The sequence below is a fragment of the Lates calcarifer genome, linkage group LG21, assembly GCF_001640805.2.
Source record: "Lates calcarifer isolate ASB-BC8 linkage group LG21, TLL_Latcal_v3, whole genome shotgun sequence".
Classification (NCBI taxonomy): Eukaryota; Metazoa; Chordata; class Actinopteri; family Centropomidae; genus Lates; species Lates calcarifer.
Window position 1 is genome coordinate 3,857,062 of NC_066853.1, and position 14,668 is coordinate 3,871,729.

The window sequence follows — 14,668 nt, forward strand, 5'->3', positions numbered from 1 at the left end:
AACACCTGTAGTCCTGCCGTCAAACTACACTTAACTTCATCTCACCTTCCTAATAACAAATCTTGCTTTGAAAGGCAGACTGTCCAGTGAGCTCTGCCAGCAACTGGAACCACAAAGTCCACATGCAAGCAGCCACTCCAGTGCTCTTGTCATGTGGTTCTGTTTAACGTCATCAAATTTACCAGCACTCAGTAAGAACTTATTTGTCTGTGGGCTGGTAACATAAGAGTCTGTTGTGGTGTTTAGCTGAGCCCTAGACAACTTGCACAATCTTCTTCCTCTGTCACTTGATGGGAACGAGGCAGAAACATGCAGGTCAGCAATGCTGCAGATAAGAAGTGGTGTATATTCAAAAGTGCAGGAATCCCCCTAGAGTGCACCCACCATCCTGCGCCGCCTCATCGGTCAGTGCATGAAACCAGATGTTTACCATACACTGAGCTGGAAATGGGTTACTGTTAGCATACTCTGCTACAATAAAAGGATCCACCAGAATCAGTGCATCTTTTAGAGTGATATATAGCACATCTAACCTGCAGTGTGATATACTGTACCTTGAAAATACATATTCATCTTCCATCTTAAAATGCCAAGACCATTTCTGAAGAAAAAGAAGTGACGGAGTTGTAGCAGTGGCTAAAAACACCTGGCCACTTTCCAAGATTGGAAAGACTGAAAACAAAGCAAAGAACAGCCTGGACTACAACGCCTTAAATTCAAATGTTTGCTGACTACTCAGCCCACTCAGCTGCGATAGGAGCACTTAACCTTGGAGAAACAGGGAGCCCTCCTAACAGCCAGATTAGACAAAGACAGATGTATTAGCAGAAGTAGCCCATGTACAGTAACCAAACACACACTGAAGCTAAGAAGCACTCACTGAAAGTCTGTTCTATCCTATAGGAGTGAGTGTCCCGGTGCTAGGATAAAGATAAATCTGTGTATTAGGTGATTTTGTTATCATAATCCTATGTCTATAAGAATAGCATATGTTGCTGTTTGAAATGAATAATTTGTGGTATGTACTGTGTATGTGTCACTTATTTGGTGCTCACTTTTAACACCACAGAATAAAGAGAATGAATGTAAATTCATTCTAATCATTATACACTACCAATCAAACATTGTAGAGCACCCCCACTTACCCAGTTCTCATTGAAAACACCTTTTTCAGGGATTAAGAAATTAGTTAATATACAGGGAATAAATGAAGCTTTGAAGGTTAACTAGACAGTTCCTACAGATGTTCCAACTTTTGTTGATTACCTTCAGTTTGTACAAAGGCAGTGTTGGAACAAACTTTGTTACTAGCTACACCCTCTGATACATTCTTAACACAATACTGTACTGCAGGAAGTGGCTTCACATAATGGAAGACAGACAAAGTCTTCAAACCCATGGGATGAAATGGACAGAAGGTGAAAGCAAAGCAATCTACAAATGCAACACGTGGGATCTTCTGCACCAGTGTTGGGATGAACTTTCCAAACAATGTTTCATTTCCACTGTACAAAGAGTATGTCTGGCTGCTGAATGAGTCAAAAGTTTAGATTCAATTTTAGATTTAAGAGTCAATTATTCCTTTTTAAATCTTTATTATTTATTTGTTATATGCTTTCATTTCTGAGTACACTGAGACATTATACTATGTAAATTTCAGTAACAACTGGAAAAATTGAGGTATCCTAAAACTTTTGACCGGTAATGCATACTTGCCATTTTATGTTATGAGACGCATGTAGTAAGCATTTCATGAATTCTGCAGGAAAAATTACTGTGTCACATTATGAGCACACAATGTACTTTTGTGCCACATAACCTAGATTCTGTGTATGAAATGTTTGTGCCCCATATACAATCTCTCTTTTTAGTGGTGGGAAACTGATATATATGCCCATGTAGTTACTAATCTGGGACAGGGAGTACTCCATGTTTAAACAGCAGGTGTAGGAAGACAGAGGGCAGGTGTGGTATCTACTGTTGGGTGTAAATGACAGAGGAACAGCCTTTAAACCTGGAGGCATGTCTCTACATGAGGAGGTGGTGATCGGTTTGCCCTTGGCTCAGTGTTCGTTACTGCACCGTCTTGTTCTAATAGCCGCACTTATTAAGTTCTTGGCCTGATGTACCTGCTCTGCCTGCGTGCATCTGGGTCAGAGCTGATGCATGAGTCCTTACTGTAACATGGATATTAAACAGCACAAGAAGAGACTTGTTGAGCAAATGATTTTCACCGGTCCACTGTCAGAATGCATTAGGTTAGCCTGCTGTTGTTAAGTAATGCTTCATACCATTTCTCACAGAGATGCATGTTTTCTGTAGTGCCTCTTTTCATCTAAATAAATTCTTCATGCTATTTAACTGAGATGAAGAAAAGACCATTATGTGTATCATGTTCTGTAAAGGGAAATGCTGTACAGTACAGAGACAATGGAGAAAGAAGGTCAGAGAGAGAACACTTAACACCACTCTTTCTGTTTGTTGTTCACACAGGCTTTTCTTCTCCATGGCCTGGTTCAACCACAGTAGGTACAATACACTGACGCAGGCCCAGAGTAGCAGTGTTTTTCCTTCATACAGGCAATCTATGAACAGACAACTGAACAGAGAAGAGAACTAAACATGCTGTTTAACAGCATCAACACGTATTAAAACAAGGTATATTTTCCACACCTTTGTACTTTGGGTAATAGGTGCAAGACTAACAAGTTCAGCAAATAAAGCTGATTATTGATCTGAGAAACATGCAAGCTGAACATCACTGCAAAAAAGTGGAGCCTGAGAGTCAACAGGGATCTATAACCTCATGGTCTACACTTAAGATATGCTCTCTCACAGGAACTTACCCTTGTGTTCAATTTTTCATTCTATCTATGTATTTCTGGTTTATGTTTCATTTGTACACTGTCTAACATCCTCTCTTTGTAATTTCATGTCATCACATTAAGACAATGAAGATAATCTTGTGTATAAGGCTTTAAGTGAATAAATACTCACTGATTAAGTGTATGAAAGGTGTACTACCAGGAATTAAAAACAAACTTGACCATACAGACAGTATGTTTCAATCTTGTGATCCTGTGACCTTTGACAGCTGTGCCATGCCATGTCACCTGATAGCCCTGCAGACAGTCACAAGTGGGCTAGGAAGCGCCTCTTCTGTGTAGCAGCCACAGCAGAGCAAAACTTATCAGTTGCTTTCACAATTTTTCCAACCATTTAAAGACTTACAGTACAAACTCCCCCCCATCAAATGTTGGTTTTATAACTCTGGGAAAAAAGTTTTTCTAATACTGTCCTTGACAGTGTCAATCCTGAGGCAGCAATGTGTGGCAGAATCATTATTGCACTGCAGTAACATTGTACTTCATTGCCGTGGTGCAGTGAGTGCAGACAGCTGTTTGTGTGTGTCTGTGTGAAAGATAGGTTGACAGAGGGTGAGAGAGAATAAGAGAGAGCAATACAGGGTGTGAGTCAGTGAGTAGTCGACTGAATAAGTAAAAGAGAGAAGAGACAAAGACACTGGAGAAGAGCGAGAAATCAAGACAAATTGAAAAGGTTACTGCACTGCTGCAAAAACCAAAGCTCCCCTCAGTCTCAGTGGTCCCTGTACAATATATTGGCCCATATTGCTACTTGAATCCATGAGTAGGGTGGGGAGGACACAGTTAATTGGACCTCAGCTCTTATGTAATAAGCATTAGGGGTCACTCAGTAAGACCCTTTGCTGCACCCTGGATGTCTGTGTGGGTTTGTGCTAACGCTGAGCAAATGGCGAGCTAGGCAACTGAGCCAAATGGTAAAACAGGACTATAATGACGTTAGGCATATGGGGAGCAAGCTCTATGTGTGTGTGTGTATGTGTGTGCATACATCCATGGACATGACTTCACCAGCTGCTACTTTGTTGTATTACCTAACAGATAATTGGGACCACATGTCCTCCTAAGCCCTATCAGGGTGTGTTAAAGGCTTGTAGGAGTGATGTCACCATGTTTCAATTATCAAATGTGTGTGACATAGCCCCAAAATATTTTCTAGCATGTTCCACATTGGATTGAACTCCACTCTCATATTGCACAAGTTCCATGAACTATATGTAAATATATGAGACGGTCATCTTATCTTAGACCTATAGTAATCATAAACTGAAATTATTATTATATAGTTTGTTTATAATTATTATTACTGCCACCAATAAGTTCATGTTTTCAGACCAGTTTATCCATATTTTGGAGAGCAGGTCATCTCAACAACTTGGAAATACATGCTAATGAATAACAAAGAAATTGAGTAGAAAGTTAGGCCATTGGTCAAGGAAGAAGTGACTGGTTTTTGGTGCCAGTGTGCATCCTGGTGTAATGAATAAAGAACATAAAACATCCACAGTTTCACAACATTTCCATCTTGTTAAATATGCAGTAGTGCAGATTCGCACATTTCTACCACCTACGACGACATTTCTCTGCTCCACCAGGAAGCACAGATATGTTGACCTTAGCTAACACACAAAACTAAACAGACATCCAAAAAATGTTTTTTACTGTGACTATGAGTCAGTTGAGATGCAATCAGTTCAAGATGGTGCAGAGAACTGCTAATATTATGGCTATGTTAGCCAATGCATGTGTGCAGAATAAAAAATTGCACGATACCCTGCTGTGTGAATGAGCTCAGGACTGGAGACTCTGGCCCTCCAAATAACTGTAGACCAGTAGGAGCCCGAACAGCTTTTTTTGAGATGTGTTTGAATTTGCCAGGCAAGGTCTCGCTGGGCCCATGTGGTGTGAGGGGGTCCAAGGCACGCATGAATGAAATCTGAGAGTAATACTGGGCCTCGGCCAAAGCCAAGGGTGAAGAAAAAGAAAGTGAAGCAGTAGAGAGGTTCAATCTCTGTCTCACAGAGAGGAACTCTGCTTCTTAGCACCAACATTTTAAAATGAGACAACCCTAGTACAGACTGGCAGGTAGCTGTTTTAGAGTCCGGACTCTGATTGAAATATGTCATTATCTGTTGTTATGGACAGGGTTTCTGACAAATATCTCTGAATAGAATTTGTGCCAAACATTCAGTTTTACCCTACGACTGATGTCTACAGCCTCCTGACAGGATGCCAACATTTCACTCAAAGTAGTCATTCAGTCTGCAATGGCCTCCGTGGGAAAGATATCACACTGTCTTAGGACTGCATCTATCAAGTCTTGCAGCAGTGTCTCATTTCCTGCTGTATTAGACAATAACGACAATAATAACAAGTGGTAACTTAAAAATATGACTTATTCCTGACAACATACATTAAAAGCTTAACACAGAAAATCAAATGACAAAGCCTGACTATTTAGATTGCACTTCAAAGCTTAGATTAGTTGACAAGAGCCCCTTACAAAGTCCATTAAAGATGGAAAGGCTGTTTGGGCTTTGATGTGCCACTCCCTATTTAATGATTGTGTGCTGATGTCTCTGCAGACAGACTGTAGTATAGGCATAACATTTAAAGTGATAGACTCTGTGTGAGCCTTAAGCACAGTAAAGTTCCCATGTTCAATGGTATAAAGTAGGTCAAACACACAAACATAAAGCCTGTGTGTTCAGCTTGTCTTCTGTAAAGTATGTGAATTCCATTCAGGTTCTGTAGAAGGCCTTGGCCAGGGATCCAGCACAATGATAAAACCACCTGAGTCATGTAAACAAAAGAACAATGACGGTGGTGACATCCTAGTCTTTTATGAAGATACAAATGCACACGTCAAAAGTAAATCATCTACTCAACCACAACTATCAGGGAGAATCATGCAAATCAGCCACATCTGTGACATCAGTGGACTGATATAATGTAGTCTATAGTCTCTTCAATCCTAAAATGACGCCATGTGAATTTTACTGTGTATTTCAGGGGCAACACAGGGCACAAATACGTAAAAATAAGTTCCTGATTTATATGCATTAGTTGTACTGAAATATAGGTCTTTACTAAACAGTAAAGTCAAGTACTAATACCACTCTTTAAACATATGCTATTGGGACTACTGAACTACTGCACTAAAGCTGTTACTTAAGTATGTAAGTATAATGAGAAAGTATCAAGAGAAAAAGTACTCAAACCAGAAAAATGTCCCATCTGAGTGTTATGCTATTAAACATTATATCATTTTAATTGTTATTACTCATGATTAATTTGTAAGCACCATTTTACTGCTGTGATTTGATGAAGTGAACTATTCTGTATAGGGCTGCAACTGATGATTATTATTGTTTTGTGCAACCAATAGTCCAAACTATTTTTTCCAAATGTATTCTTAATAAACTTCAGTTATTATAAAAGGAAAAGCAGCAAATCATCACAGTCTAGAAGCAGGAATCATGAAATGTTACATGAAAATGACTTAAAAATTATAGAGTAGTTGCGAATTAATTTCCTGCCTGATCATTTTAGATCATTTAGTTTGCAAGGTAACAAGTAACTGAAGCTGTTGGATAAATGTAAAGAGTAAAACAGTACATCATTTCCCTATGGACTGCAGTACCGTAGAGGTAAATTTGTATGTAGGTACACTATGTAAATAAATGGACTTTCTTACATTACAGCACTGGTTACAATAGCTTTGATTTTGCATTTTTGACTTCACTGTTGGTAAGGTGCTTGTTGAACAGGGTATACAGTGGGAAAAACTTCTCAGTTGTAGAGGAAAATCAACTTTCAGTAGACTCATTCTGACACCTTTTACTTCACAGTCTTAGCTTAAGCAGAGGTGTGGGATTTTTCATCTTGGTGATACTGATAAACTGACAGTCTTTTAAACATAGATTAAGTTCAAATGAAGTATTGTGCTGCTCTGTATAAAATGAATGTAACAATTGCATTAATGTTTAAAGAATGTTAATGTATTCAGTGATTGAAGGAACACTGTAAATCTAATGTACAGCCTCCCCCTAGTGGCCTGAGTCTCAACTTACAGTTTATACAAATGCAACTGAATTACAGTGAGTGAAAGAAAAGAGATATTCCAGGAAACTGGAGACAGTATGACAAAACAGGAAGTGGTCTCACCTCCTGGGCTGGGAGCGGCGGTCATCCTCACCACTGCCCGACTCCTAGGGAGACACATAGAGGATTAGAAGAAAAAAAAAAATCATCAAACAACGGAAATTAATATTCAATACGTGTGTCACTTCACATCAGCCTTGGTACCATCAGTTAGCATTTCAGAAAGAACAAATTGTATCACACTGACCAAAAACACTTGGGTGGCTATTTGCATCACATGCTGAGTCAGACTCAATTAACCTTGCATTAAAAGAGTGTTAAATTGGCTCACGGCTAGGGCGGCTACGTCAAGCCTTTCATCCGTGACTTCAGTCACAAGGCAGGGCTGGCGTGGTATTTTAACTGAGGCTCAAAGCAGGGACCAGGGATAAGGCTGAAACAGACTGCGTGTCCGTGCCCTCCCCTCTCTGTCTCTCCTTTTCCAAAATGCAATCATCCTCCCCCACCACTGCATCCAGCACAGCTCACCACACACACACACACACACACACACACAGACAATTTTAATCCCAGCCTGTTTCGGTAATCCCTCACAAAACTCCTGGAACTTTCTCTTTGGCATCAATCTGTCAGTCCTGGCCAATACATACATACACACATAAACGCAAATATGTATGTATGGACCCACAGGGATATGCACAGACACAGGACTCTAAACAATAATAAAAATGCTAATGCTGTTGCTGATGAATGATGATAAAAGATAATGCTGGCTGAGGAAGATCTGGCTGAGAACTGGATGTAGACGGTCACGAGGAGCAAGAGCTTGAGGACGAAGGATGGAGTTCATCTACTCCTTCATCCACTACCACAGATGTGATTAAGCTTGGAGAGGCAGCCGGCTGAAAGATGCTCTCTGCATTATCAGCCCAACAGCCGGCCTTCAAGACAAAATATGGTGACACAGAAGAAATAGGAGTCCATGCATGGACTCAAACCATCCCTGCACAAACATACACACACACACACACACACACACACACACACACACACACACACCCAACGAATTGCTGAGCTCAGCAGATTTCAAAGGCAAATATGATATCAGTGTACCACTGTACCTCTGCAAAGCACAGACTCACACTACTGATATGCCCTATACTTCCAACATGTGATTAAAATGACATATCATGTTACGTCTGGCCATAGTTAGGGTATAATGTAAAGGCTGATCTCCATGGTTACCATGCCACCGCATGGATGTGTAGGGAGTGGTCTTATAGCCAATGAGAACAGGGGATCTGGTGTGCTGCTAGGCAGATTACTGTACAGTACCACTGTAGGGTGTCTATTCCCTACTGTGCGGAAGGCAAATGATGCTAGCTGCATTAATGAGCAGGTCAATAATCTGTGTTTAATTTGCAAAAGCGCTGATAAAATGCTTAGTGGGCAGCATACTGAAAAAAGCCTATCATAGACATTGTCAAGTGGCAATGGCATTCTAGCTGTGCCTCTCATGATTGTTGATCTTTCATTTAGGAGCTCAATCCCAACTCTTTCCCCCACACCACCTCTCTTCTTCTGTCCCTTTCCGAGGTTTCTGCCCCCTGTCCCTCCCGCTCCAAGCACCAGACATCTCACAAGAGCACTCACATGGCTGCTTCCCATCAGGAATGGGTCTCATGACAAGCAGCTGGTAACCTCAGCATGGGATCCTATCACTGCCTCAGAGCCACAAACCCTCACTGCTGAGTCTCAGAGTTATACATTCATCTTATATCATGACTCGTGTGTTGTTTCTTTGATCTGGTGGAGACTGGTCAAAATTTTAATGGACACGCGTTCAAATGTCGCCAAAAGCCGTAATCAAATGAAAGCTCTGAACTGTAATACCACTGAGAAACACAGTGGCCCTGTAATGATGTTTTGTGTGACGTAAATGACTCAATTCATGTTGCTTTCTGAAGGTTTTGACTCAAATTTCCCCACCGCCAGCATAGTTTTACAACCACTCCCTGTCATTATATGATTCTGTTTGTTGACCATCTCTCTGTTGGGGATTTTCCTAATCCATTCACCGTAATTTGCACAGCTGGCCTATGCAATTCTCCATCAGACTGGCCTTGATACCTAGAACACGGTTAGTCATTGCAAAAACACATAGGATAGATCGAGCTGTATGTGCCTGAACTCTGCACCGTGACTTGTTTACCAGAGGTCAAGATCTTCAGCCACAAGATGTACCTTTTATCATCCAGTCATGAGTGAAGGTATGATTATTACAGCACAGGTCTTATCTATGGCAGCCACACCACCACCACCCCCGCCTGGATCTGTATCAACTAGACATAGGAAGCCTCAAAGTGTCAGAGGGGATAAGAGGACTGTCCCACTGCGTCCAACAGGGTCTGACAGGCCTGTCACACTAACCTGCTTTCCAGGCAGCTCCTCTCCCTTCACTGTCACTCCACTGGGCAGTGGTAATAGGAGTCAATTTGTAGCTATAGCGCTGACACTACTGGCAAATTAGCCACAGCCACTGCAGGCAGCATATCATGTTCACAACCATAGAATAAATGTAACCAAAAGAAATGTTTTAATTAGTTTGCTACTTTGAAACGACTCTGGGCTCCTGGAGAGGAAGTGAGTTAGCAAACATGAGCTTTAACTGCAAACAATATGTAGCTACGTTGAAGTTTTGTTTGCTGAGCCAGTTAACTTTGTGCAAAGCGAAATAACTTGGAAGACAAGCCTCTATCCCCCCTACTTCAGGATGCAGTAAGATGCTAGCAGCTAAGTTAGCCACCCATATGCATCTGCCCTAAGCGCTGAAAACTGGGCTAACGTTAACAGTAGTCTGACTGGGACAGACTGAACGAATCTGAGCCAAAATGTCACACCAGTTCACACGAACACTTACAGACACACAGGGGCTGGAGGTAGTGCTCGGTGTCGGCGACCGCTGGACGGTGACCAGCGCCATCCCGGCTGCTGCTGCTCAGACCTCGGTCACCTCGGAGACTGAAGCGCCGGGACGCCAGACATTATTTCAGGCAGAAACTACAGTGCACCGAGCTCCTAAGGTTATTTCTCTGGTCGTTGCTTAGTTGCCCCACTAGTGTCAAGTGAAGCAGAGTCATTACACATATCCGGTCTTTAATTTTTTCAAAATAAAAATTGTATTCACGAGGTGTCGTATTAACTGGAATAACACATTATTAAACAATCTATATTTAAGAGATACAATTTCAGTACGCATCCAAAAAACGTTAAAAAAATCAAATTGTATTTTCGTCGGGTTGGAGACCCTCTCAATCAATAATTCGTGCTGTATTCTTTAGAGCGGACAATTCTATGCTTTTATTTTGGTAGGTAAATCTTAAAACCTCCGATATTAGCTTTCCTAACTTCGTCGTCTTACACCACCTAGGCTGCTTTGCCGGTGTGAAGCGCATGCGCTATGGCAACTAGCTGTCAAATGGGTGTGCTGGCTGCTTGATGGATACTTACACTCCCATTCATCTGAAGACCACTACCAATCGATCAATTAAAGAGAAATTAATAGGGATCAAAGCACAAGTGTGTGTGTGTGTGTGTGTGTGTGTGTGCGTGTTTTTGTGTGTGTGTACCAAGGTATTAAATAGGTGACATACAGCATCATGAATAATGCATCACGGTGTTCCTCTCTGTCTCTACACAGGATCTGCTGCAGAAGACCCGACCTCACATCTCACTCAGCGCTTCCATGTTTTTCAGTTACCCACCTCTCCTGGGAGATGAGATGTGGTGTGGGGTGTAAGAGGTGAAAGCAGGGGGAGGTGTGTGTGTGTGTGTGTGTGTGTAGGATGGTTGTGAATGGAAAGTCAGGAGGGTCATGAAGGAGGTGAAAGATGAGAGGAGATGTACATCACCTTAACATAACCCACATCTCAAAGAGCCTTGAGAATCTTGTCATCAGGTGTCAAATCAGAAAAGACAGCAAATACCTTTCCCTTGACGGTTCATGGTCACAAATATTCTTTAGATTTTATACAGTCAGAGCAGATGTTCAGGGATGGAGCGAGTACTGGGGACAGAAAGGGAGGTGTGGATGGGTGTGAAGCTGAGGTCTATCCAAGGATAGGAGGCTCATTTTGATTCACTCCATTGCATTATCTGGGTCATTGCCTCCTCCTCCTCCTCTCCCTGTCCTCCTCAGCCTTCCCTCCCCATCCTCCATCTTTTTCTCCTCCTTTCCTTTTTATTGATCAGCCAATAAGCCTGAGTGTTAAAAGCACCGGAGAAGAGGAAGAGTGAGAAAATAAAACAGAAACTGATTAGGAGGTACTTAGGTAGCGCAGAGAGAACAGGCAGTGATTGTCTTGCACTTGAGGAGCATGAAAGGAAATGAGGATGGAGAATGGAGTGGTGACAGACTCAGAGATAGAAAGCAGGAGTAAAAAGGGTAAAAATAGAGAAAGCACACGATGAAAATGATTGCAAATAAAGAAGTGACAGAATGATTGATGACTCCCACATCCTCCCCCTCCAGCCCTGCAGTTTGGGTGGAGCCCATTAGGCCTTACACACTGTGTGAGTGAGCGGCTGTACATGAATGAATTGTCCTCTATTTGTTTTTTCGATTAACAGAGGCAATATCCCGGCTCTGCCACAAGTGCAGGCAAATTGTATATTTGTATGTGTGTCTGTAACGTTTTAGCAGTATAGGTAGAACTCGCCTCTCTGTCCTTCTTGACTGAAAACACGATATCCAAACCACATTTATTAAAACAAGATGGATGACAAAAGAGAGGGTGAAGAGGGAGTCACTGAGAGGGCAAAAGAAGATGAGAGAAAAAATAGATCAGCCCTACAAACAGGTAACCACAGTAGGCAGGGAGAGACTGAGGAAGAGAGTGTGTAGGAGAAAACAAGATTAGGATTAGAGTAGAGGATGAGGCCACTTCAGGGACTTATGCCAAGACAGAAACAATGGGACTAAAGACAATCCTCCTTATAATTAAAGCTCTGCTTCCCACAAGAGACTGGATCACAGGCACTGTCTGTGTGTGAGAGAGAGGTTGATTGCGTATTTGTTAGTAAATAGATAAAATACAAATTACATTAGCAACAGATAAATCACATTTGACCCCATTTTGCCACTTGCCCCAAACAGTTTAATGTGAGCAATTATTTAATGAAATAAAATTACAGACAAAATCCCTGTAGTCTTTAAATGTACAGTAAGCTTGTAAGCAGTTCACTGATGTGCTCCACTACTCAAGTTCACGTTCATCTTTTGTTTTCAAGGCTGGATTTAGCAAAAAATGTGAAGTAATTTAATAATGATGTCATTGCCCACAGTTTTTTTTTTCTTCCATCCTGAGTCCACACCCTAATCGCCTCACTCACCTCCTCTTCACGGAGCTCCAGTCCCCCCAGTGGTCAGCTCTCCTCAAGACAGGCTGCTCTGACTCTAATGTCACGATACTGCTGAAAACCAACAGGGGGGGATATGACCCCATTAAAAATCAGCTTACACTGGAGACTGGGGAGTTTAGGTTAAGAGCTGCTCCTTTTAATATGAAAGGAGCAAATGACCAAATCCAGGCTTATGCATTTCTTATGTGGACTCCAACAAGGGCACTTTACATTCTGACATGAAAGCACAGGTTCAACTAATTTTGTTAATCAGGGGTTAATTCCATTTAGGTGTGCCAGTAAACCATAACACTGAGCCAGAATGCACAGTGCCTAGGGCCTGGAACTGGAACATCTAAAGTGGATGAAATCATTTAATTTTATTGGATACACCTGTGACTGACAAGTTAACATGTCTACATAGGTAGATATGTCTAGGTCTATATAGTAAGTAGATTTTTAAAGCATACTGACATGAATGGAAACCAATGCCATTTTAGTAATTAAACTGATATGTTTTGGTAAAACATGTCATATAATAAATTATATAGCGTGTCATCTATTTAATAGGCTAAAATGTATTGATTGTCTAAAGTTATAGCATTTATTCAGCAAGTTCACAATTTCTACCACTGTCCTTTGATAATTTGTATCATCACCATTATCCAGCCTGCATCCATGTGCCTATATTATCACTGTCACAGTGCCCAAAGTTGTCCCTGGGTAGTTTGGGAGCAAAGAAAAGGAGGGAGGTCCACACAGCATACCACTGAAGTAAACAAGACATTTATCAAGGGTAAATGTTCTGCAGAATGAACCAAGACCTAAACTAAACATAGTCAAAACCAATCAAAACCAAGCTGGTTACCTGAAGGGTGCCAGCCTTCCAGGAGGGAGAGAGGACGCCATCTTGAAACCACCCAGCTTATTTCGGCTCAAAACAGGTGTGGCCAATACTTCAATTAAGTGGGACGGGCCAGGCATTGAGGGAAAACCTGTGAGGGAAGCAGAGAGGGGCCAAAACAAGCACTGTCATGCAGCCCAGGGCAGTCACCAGATCACAGAGATCTGCTGGAAATATCCTGCAGTCCAATAAAGACATACCTAAATCTATAATTCGGCATCATCCATGTCCTATCCAAGCCAAGAGGTGGAGGAAGAACATCTGAGGCCCATTACAAATTATATATACATCCATATGTCTTGTTGCTGTTTTCTGTGGGGAGCATGGTCTTCATATTTCATAACATAAACAATTCAGATTGAAGAAACACTTCTGTAATACAAGAATAATGGATTAAGGCCATTTCAGAGTTACTATTAAAGATCACTTCACTCTCTCTCTCCTCATCTTCCTCATCTCATCACCTGTAATGAGAAGACAACAGATCAAGAGCCTCTCAATGTATCTTGGCAACAATTATACAAAGTAAAAAGGCAGGAGAAACGAGCAATGGAGAAAAGAGAGAGAGAGAGAGAGAGGGAGAGTGTGTCAGAGAGAGAAGAGGCCCTACTCTGCAGAGATAAGATGGTATTCTCCCTTCGTGCAAAATGAGTTCATTAGGGGAGTGAGAGACAGCCATTGCAGGGAATCAAGGTTTCTGTGTGATAAAGGGCAGGAGTGACAGATTGGAAGGAAAAAAGAGTTTCATTTCCTGTTCTTCAGAGGTAGCGGCGGTATCAGGGGATCAGCAGAGAGGCTGGGTAGAAGGAGAAATGGAGATACAGAGAGAGGACAGACAGAACAAGTTAGAGAGGTAAATGCCAGGATTTTTCAGTCAAAAATACGGAGTGACCTACTGGATTGCTGTCAAAAAATATTCATATTAAGAACTGAGGGGAGACATGCAGAAAGGGATTTGAAAGATATGTCAAACTCAGCTGCTCTCTGGAAAGTAGAGAGTCAAAGTGAACTGCTGCAATGAAGTATGAGGGTTATCATAGTGCAAATGAGATCCTGAGGGGAGTTTCTCAAAGTGACAGCAGCCATAGACACATTTGAAAAAGAGAGTAGGCTCATATATGTTCATAGATGTACACACAAACACAGAGCCCTGGTTGGCTTGCTCAAATTAATACAAGAAAGAAAAAATAAGGAGATATGAGAACTGGAAAAAGAGATGAAATGAGCTGGAGGTCTTGATAGACACCTGATAGTGAGAGAGGCTGGCAGGCAGGCAGCCAGGCAGATGCTGAGATGACAGGTACAGCAGAGGTGGAGGGATACGCCGGCTGCGCTGCGCTGTTTAATATAGATCTGCAGCGATAGGGGAAGTCAGAGA

General features: G+C 41.7%; 1 protein-coding gene across 1 annotated transcript in view; it reads right to left on the reverse strand.

Moving 5' to 3' along the window:
* The window catches only part of ssh2a (slingshot protein phosphatase 2a), a 29,817-nt gene extending 19,711 nt beyond the window's left edge, over window positions 1-10,106 (reverse strand). The window contains 2 exon segments of the mRNA XM_051065514.1: window positions 7,050-7,093; window positions 9,907-10,106. Of these exon segments, the coding sequence (XP_050921471.1) occupies window positions 7,050-7,093; window positions 9,907-9,969 (107 nt within the window). The 5' untranslated portion in view covers window positions 9,970-10,106.
* Between the last annotated feature and the right edge of the window lie 4,562 nt (window positions 10,107-14,668).